The following is a 7,605-nucleotide window of genomic DNA, read 5'->3' as shown; positions in this document are numbered from 1 at the left end:
AAAACACTTATGAGCATCCTAGAATGGTACTACTGCTAGAAAGATCTGAACGACCAGATCGCTCCCAGTCCCGATCGTTCCCGATTCCTTCTTTTCGCTTTTTTCATTTCAAAACTGCAATCGTGGGCAAAAAAATAAATTGCCACAGCCAGGGTTCGAACTCGAGTATCCTGGCAAATACCTATCACGGGGAACCACCACACCACTACACGTATCTTATTAAGGTAAATGATAATCATCATACTTGACCTATAGAGTGACGTCACCACAATTAAAACACTTTTTTTGATAGTTTTCATGCTTTGTCCATGAAACTAATTTCAAGGCATTATCTTCTTCCATTTGATTGTCTGTGCATCCTTTTGATTCACTCATCGAGCGCTAATGATAGCACTTTTTATTTTCTCTGAGCAATTTAGTGGCAGTGAAGAAGAGCTATGGTATGGTGAATGAGTTTGAAAATGTTTGCTTGTGGTGTCTATGACCATGCACATCACATATTTGATGTTATGCATATCAACCTTTTATGTGAAATTTTCAAGAAAAAGTAATTGTCTAAAGTGGGGCTCGAACCAACGACCCCTACGATGTAGCAAAGGTGTATTGACCAACTCACCCTGCCTTGATTGTTGTCCAATAAGTAGAAATATGACAGTTAATCTTTTCTTCACTTTCATATGAGCCAAAAAAACATTTTTTTCTTGTGTTTTTTTGGATTCCTCAAGTTGTCTTGTAGTCTCCCATATAACAACGAGTTGTATACTTTGCCATGTAGCCTCATTGTAAATATCATGGCAACTTTACATGAGGGACTATTTGGGTTGAAACATACCACGGTAACTTCTGTGCAAATGTTATGGTAATTTGTGCACTGGGACCCGATAACTTATGTATAAATTGTTGGGTAACGTAGCATAAATTCAAAATTTTCCTACGTGTCACCAAGATCAATCTATGGAGTCATCTAGCAACAAGGAAGGAGTGGATCTACATACCCTTGTAGATCGCGCGCGGAAGCATTCAAGAGAACGGGGTTGATGGAGTCGTACTCGTCGTGATCCAAATCACCGATGATCCTAGCGCCGAACGGACGGCACCTCCGCGTTCAACACACGTACGGAGCAGCGACGTCTCCTCCTTCTTGATCCAGCAAGGGGGAATGAGAGGTTAATGGAGATCCAGCAGCACAACGGCGTGGTGGTGAAAGTAGCGGGATTCCAACAGGGCTTCGCCAAGCGCTGCGGGAGGAGGGAGATGTGTCACGGGAGGGAGAGGGAGGCGCCAGGCCTTAGGTATGGTTGCCCTCCCTTCCCCCCACTATATATAGGGCCAAGGGAGAGGGGGAGGGCGCAGCCTTGCCCCTTCCTCCAAGGAAGGGTGCGGCCAAGGGGGGGGGGAGGAGTCCATCCTCCCCAAGGCACCTCAGAGGTGCCTTCCCCCTTTAGGACTCTCCCTTTTTCCTCTTCTCTTGGCGCATGGGCCTCTTGGGGCTGGTGCCCTTGGCCCATATAGGCCAAGGCGCACCCCCTACAGCCCATGTGGCCCCCCCGGGGCAGGTGGCCCCACCCGGTGGACCCCCGGGACCCTTCCGGTGGTCCCGGTACAATACCGGTGACCCCGAAACTTGTCCCGATGGCCGAAATAGCACTTCCTATATATAATTCTTTACCTCCGGACCATTCCGGAACTCCTCGTGATGTCTGGGATCTCATCCGGGACTCCGAACAACTTTCGGGTTACCGCATACTAATATCTCTATAACCCTAGCGTCACCGAACCTTAAGTGTGTAGACCCTACGGGTTCGGGAGACATGCAGACATGACCGAGATGACTCTCCGGTCAATAACCAACAGCGGGATCTGGATACCCATGTTGGCTCCCACATGTTCCACGATGATCTCATCGGATGAACCACGATGTCAAGGACTTAATCAATCCCGTATACAATTCCCTTTGTCTATCGGTACGATACTTGCCCGAGATTCGATCGTCGGTATCCCGATACCTTGTTCAATCTCGTTACCGGCAAGTCTCTTTACTCGTTCCGTAACACATCATCGTGATCAACTCCTTGATCACATTGTGCACATTATGATGATGTCCTACCGAGTGGGCCCAGAGATACCTCTCCGTCACACGGAGTGACAAATCCCAGTCTCGATTCGTGCCAACCCAACAGACACTTTCGGAGATACCCGTAGTGCACCTTTATAGTCACCCAATTACGTTGTGACGTTTGGCACACCTAAAGCACTCCTACGGTATCCGGGAGTTGCACAATCTCATGGTCTAAGGAAATGATACTTGACATTAAAAACTTTAGCATACGAACTACATGATCTTGTGCTAGGCTTAGGATTGGGTCTTGTCCATCACATCATTCTCCTAATGATGTGATCCCGTTATCAATGACATCCAATGTCCATGGTCAGGAAACCGTGACCATCTATTGATCAACGAGCTAGTCAACTAGAGGCTTACTAGGGACATGGTGTTGTCTATGTATCCACACATGTATTTGAGTTTCCTATCAATACAATTCTAGCATGGATAATAAACGATTATCATGAACAAGGAAATATAATAATAATAACTAATTTATTATTGCCTCTAGGGCATATTTCCAACATAAATGTCATGGTAACTTCGACTAAGGGTGAAAAAATTATTGAAACATCTCCCCGAGAATTTATGTGTAAACAACACGGTTTTTTCTGCATGGCAACCCTGATAACTTAGGCACAAACACCACAACAACTTTGACCAGAAGGAAAAAAGTTGTCAAAATGTACCCCCGGTAACTTTTGTATAAACATCATGGTAATAACGCATCATATACATGATAGGTACAAACACCATGATAACTTGGACCCCGAGGAAAAATTGTTGAAAAATATAACCTCGATAACGCTTGCGTGAATATCATGGTAATAGAAGCACTGCATACCTGATACTTAGGTGAACCGCGGAGGGGGGGGCATATTTGTTGAAAAACATATTCCCGATACTTTTGTGTGCAAATAACACGGTATTATACACAATGGAGTTGATAACTCACTACAAACCCACGGTAACTTTTGACCCGGGATAAAAGTTTGTTTGATAATTTCTGTGTAAATAACATGATAGTATATATACAATAGAGCTGATAACTTACTTAATCCAGACGTGGTAACTTTTTGACCAAGGAAAAATATTGTTAAAAAATACCTCCAAATAACTCACGTGTAAACAACATGATAATACACACACATGAGAGCTGATAACTCGTATAGAAATATCGCGGTAAATTTTGACCGAGTTAATGAAAATTGTTGAAAAACATACCCCGATAACTTTTCTGCAACATGATAATATACACAACAAAGCTGATAACTTACTACAAACATCATAATCACCTTTTGACCCTGGGATAAAAGTTTGCTGAAAACACACCCACGAAAACATTTCTGTAAATGACACGGTAACTTATGTATGACAAATGTGATAAATTAGGTAGCCCAGATGTGGTAACTTTTGGTCCGAAAAAAAGTCATCAAAATATACCAACACGAGATCTAGTTTCGAAGATCTCGTCGAGAAGATTTTTTTTTGTGAAGAAGATTTTCAACCGAAGCGACGGTTTGAGCTACAAAACATTTTGAAATTTGAAAAATGAAAGAATCTAGGATGACATCAACTTTTCGTCTTTTAGTGCATATATGCATGTAATTAGAGGGAGGAGGGCATGTGAAAGGAAAATTAATCATTTTAATGCATGCATGTATATGATTAGAGTGGAGCAAGGATCCGGTCTTGCCTATTGCTAAAATCCGAACTTTTGATAGTTATAAGCATCCATGTTGTTGTTATCTGAATTTTCAGTGACCATGTTGTTGTCTGAATTTTGCACTGAGCTAATGCAGCTCTAGCTGATGCTGATGAATACTAGTGTCCGCTGGCGGGTGCATGCGGGCTGCCGCAAACGCCCGCGCTAATTATAGCGGTGTGTGGCGGCCAGCCACTGCCGCATGCCGCATCAGCCGCAGTGTCCCGCTTAGCCCTGTAAACGGGGAGCGAAAAGTTTGCGGTCGATGCAGCGAGCGAGCGAGCGAGCGATTGGGATTTTCTTCCTTTCTGATGAATGAGAGGGGAGATTAATTGCAGGTTCGCCTTCTTGCCATCCGTTCGAGAGGCTTCTTGTTGTTCTTATTACGGGTATAATTTTGATTGCAGATAGGAATTCTCGGCTGGTTCTTGCTTCCGCGGCAGAATTCTGCTGTGCACGCAGGATCCAGAGGAGGGGACGAACGAGCCTCTGGTTCGTTCATGTCCACAGTGCTCTGAATGAATGGAATCAGCCAGCGGCCTCCTTGGCGGCTAGCAGATCATGCTCGGCAGTGCCCGGCATAAGACGCGATTCATCGACGGCGGCAAGAAGAAATTCGTAAGGTCAGATGCCGGATGCATTTCATCTCATGAGGGATCCCTTATATGATTGGTGGGGATAATATATGGATGCATGGACGTTTGGTTTCTGCCTCGTATATATAGCTTAGGCTTGCTGACGACGCGAGCGCGAGCGGGATGTCGTACGAGTCGTCCATGGCCGGGGGCGGGGGCGGGGAGCGGCGCCGGTCCGCCTTCCACATCGGGTACGGCGGCGTGGTGGGCGCGTCCCGGCGGCGGCTGGCGCAGCCGGAGCTCCTGGCGCGCGACGTGATCACGCATGGCTCGGCGCAGCTGCGCACGCTGGGCCGGTCGATCCGCACGGGCGCGGCCATGGCGGCCGTGTTCCAGGAGGACCTCAAGAACACGTCGCAAAAGATCTTCGACCCGCAGGACCGCATCTTGGTACGCCTCAACCGCAGCTTCCTCATCTCCTGCATCATCTCCATCGCCATCGACCCCATGTTCTTCTACGGGCCCCGGGTGAGGGAGGAGCAGCTCCCCGGGGAGAAGAACACGAACCTGTGCATCGGCATCGACCACAGCCTCGCCATCTCCACCGCCGTGATCCGCACCCTGTTCGACATCTTCTTCCTGGCGCGCATCGCGCTGCAGTTCCGCACCGCCTTCATCGCGCCCTCCTCCAGGGTGTTCGGGCGCGGCGAGCTGGTGATCGACACCGTGGAGATCGCCAAGCGCTACTGCCGCCGCTTCTTCATCGCCGACGTCTTCTCCGTGCTCCCGCTGCCGCAGATCGTCATCTGGAAGTTCCTGTACCGGGAGGACAAGACGGCGGTGCTGGAGACCAAGGACAGGCTGCTGTCCATCATCATCGCGCAGTACGTGCCGCGGCTGGTCCGGATATACCCGCTGTCCACGGAGCTCAAGCGCACCAGCGGCGTGTTCGCCGAGACGGCCCTCGCCGGCGCCGCCTACTACCTGCTGTGGTACATGCTGGCCAGCCACATCGTGGGCGCCTTCTGGTACCTGCTGTCCATCGAGCGGGTGACGGACTGCTGGCGCTTCTCGTGCAACGAGTTCCCGGGGTGCAACCAGATCTACATGTACTGCGGCAAGACGGAGAGCAACGAGGAGTACACGGAGTGGACCACCGTGATCAGGCAGGTCATCACCGAGAACTGCCAGCCCACCGACGACGGCGAGATGCCCTTCGACTACGGCATGTACTCGTCGGCCGTCACGTCGGACGTGACCACCTCCAAAGACATGACCACCAAGCTCCTCTTCTGCCTTTGGTGGGGCCTCGCCAACTTGAGGTAACAAAATTACTCCCTCAACAAGACAACATTATTTTGCTTGTAGTTTCTCACTAATTAATCTGGTCGAACAGTACGCTGGGCCAAGGGCTCAAGACAACCATCTACACCGGGGAGTCGCTCTTCGCCATTACGCTCGCCACCTTCGGCCTCATCCTAATGGCCATGCTCATCGGAAACATTCAGGTCAACAATCTATATATCCTAATTAATGGCGATCGAATTCATCATTCATTCACAAGATCGAATCGAATTGCAGACGTATCTGCAATCGCTGACCGTGCGGCTGGAGGAGATGCGGGTGAAGCGGCGCGACTCGGAGCAGTGGATGCACCACCGGCTGCTGCCGATGGAGCTGCGCGACCGCGTCCGGCGCTACGACCAGTACAAGTGGATCAACACCCGCGGCGTGGACGAGGAGGCCCTGGTCCAGAACCTCCCCAAGGACCTCCGCCGCGACATCAAGCGCCACCTCTGCCTGGGCCTCGTCCGGAGGGTGCCGCTGTTCGCCAACATGGACGAGCGCCTCCTGGACGCCATCTGCGAGCGCCTCAAGCCGGCGCTCTACACGGAGCAGACCTACATCATCCGGGAGGGGGACCCCGTGGACCAGATGCTCTTCATCATCCGCGGCAGCCTCGAGAGCATCACCACGGACGGCGGCCGGAGCGGCTTCTTCAACCGCAGCATGCTCCAGGAGAGCGACTTCTGCGGCGAGGAGCTGCTCACCTGGGCGCTGGACCCCAAGTCCGGGGTCAGCCTGCCCTCCTCCACGCGCACCGTCATGGCGCTCTCCGAGGTCGAGTCCTTCGCGCTGCACGCCGAGGAGCTCAAGTTCGTGGCGGGCCAGTTCCGGCGCATGCACAGCAAGCAGGTGCAGCACACCTTCCGCTTCTACTCGCAGCAGTGGCGCACCTGGGCCGCCACCTACGTCCAGGCCGCCTGGCGCCGGCACCTCAAGCGGAAGGCGGCCGAGCAGCGGCGCAGGGAGGAGGAGGAAGGCCGGTCGTCGAGCTTCAAGACCACCATACTCGTGTCACGGTTCGCGGCCAACGCGCTGCGCGGCGTGCACAGGCAGCGGTCCACCAAGCGGGATCAAGGGGATATCATGATCCATGTCCCCGTGCCCAAGCCGCGTGAGCCGGACTTCGGCGCTGATGATTGACTTGCCTCCGGTTGCATATAGTACTATCGAGATAAAGCTTTGTGACTTTGACAGTTTGACTATTCTCTACACAAGAAATAGCAGTGTTCCTCGTATTTGGTTGTTTGCACTAACATAATCATGCATTACTTGCGAGAACACGAGATTCAACAATATGGAATAGAACCAGATTAGTATATATGATAAGTGCCACACGTGTGGCACGAAGCAATTTCGTCATGACGTTTTTTGATGTCAAATTTATTTATCCGAGAATGACAACTTTAGTTGTGAAACATGACAACTTTCTGTTTGGAAGAGTGTCGATAAGAGACCACCACTTTTCCAAATTTAATTTGATATGAGAAGAGTGTCGGTGTCAAAACCGGCCGATATCGGGTAGGGGGTGCTGAGGGAGTCCTGGATTAAGGGGTCCTCGGACGTCCGGGCTATGTAACGTGGGCCTGACTGATGGGCCATGAAGATACAAGACAGAAGACTTCCTCCCGTGTCCGGATGGGACTCTTCTTTGCGTGGATGGCAAGGTTGGCGTTCGGATATGAAGATTCCTTCCTCTGTAAACCGACTCTGTACAATCCTAGACCCCTCTGGTGTCTATATAAACCGGAGGGTTTAGTCCGTAGAGGCAATCACAATCATACAGGCTAGACATCTAAGGTTTAGCCATTACGATCTCGTGGTAGATCAACTCTTGTAATCCTCATATTCATCAAGATCAATTAAGCAGGAAGTAG

At 50.3% G+C, this 7,605-nt stretch overlaps 1 protein-coding gene across 1 annotated transcript; it reads left to right on the top strand.

Annotated features, from left to right (window-relative positions):
• Window positions 1-4,527: 4,527 nt before the first annotated feature.
• LOC125556640 (putative cyclic nucleotide-gated ion channel 9) lies at window positions 4,528-7,014 on the top strand. Its single transcript, XM_048719326.1, has 3 exons — window positions 4,528-5,706; window positions 5,781-5,892; window positions 5,966-7,014. Exons 1-3 carry the CDS (start codon window positions 4,568-4,570, stop codon window positions 6,869-6,871), a joined length of 2,157 nt encoding a protein of 718 aa, XP_048575283.1. The 5' UTR covers window positions 4,528-4,567; the 3' UTR covers window positions 6,872-7,014.
• Window positions 7,015-7,605: the final 591 nt, after the last annotated feature.

Source organism: Triticum urartu, chromosome 5 (assembly GCF_003073215.2).
Source record: "Triticum urartu cultivar G1812 chromosome 5, Tu2.1, whole genome shotgun sequence".
In the NCBI taxonomy this organism is placed as follows: Eukaryota; Viridiplantae; Streptophyta; class Magnoliopsida; order Poales; family Poaceae; genus Triticum; species Triticum urartu.
The sequence above is the reverse complement of the archived record's forward strand: the minus strand, read 5'-3'. Positions and strand labels throughout refer to the sequence as shown.

Coding starts and splice junctions, on each gene's coding strand:
- LOC125556640 (XM_048719326.1), top strand. CDS start 4,568: ATGTCGTACGAGTCGTCCATGGCCGGGGGCGGGGGCGGGGAGCGGCGC. Junction 5,707..5,780: donor TGGGGCCTCGCCAACTTGAG/GTAACAAAATTA, acceptor CTGGTCGAACAG/TACGCTGGGCCAAGGGCTCA. Junction 5,893..5,965: donor TGCTCATCGGAAACATTCAG/GTCAACAATCTA, acceptor ATCGAATTGCAG/ACGTATCTGCAATCGCTGAC.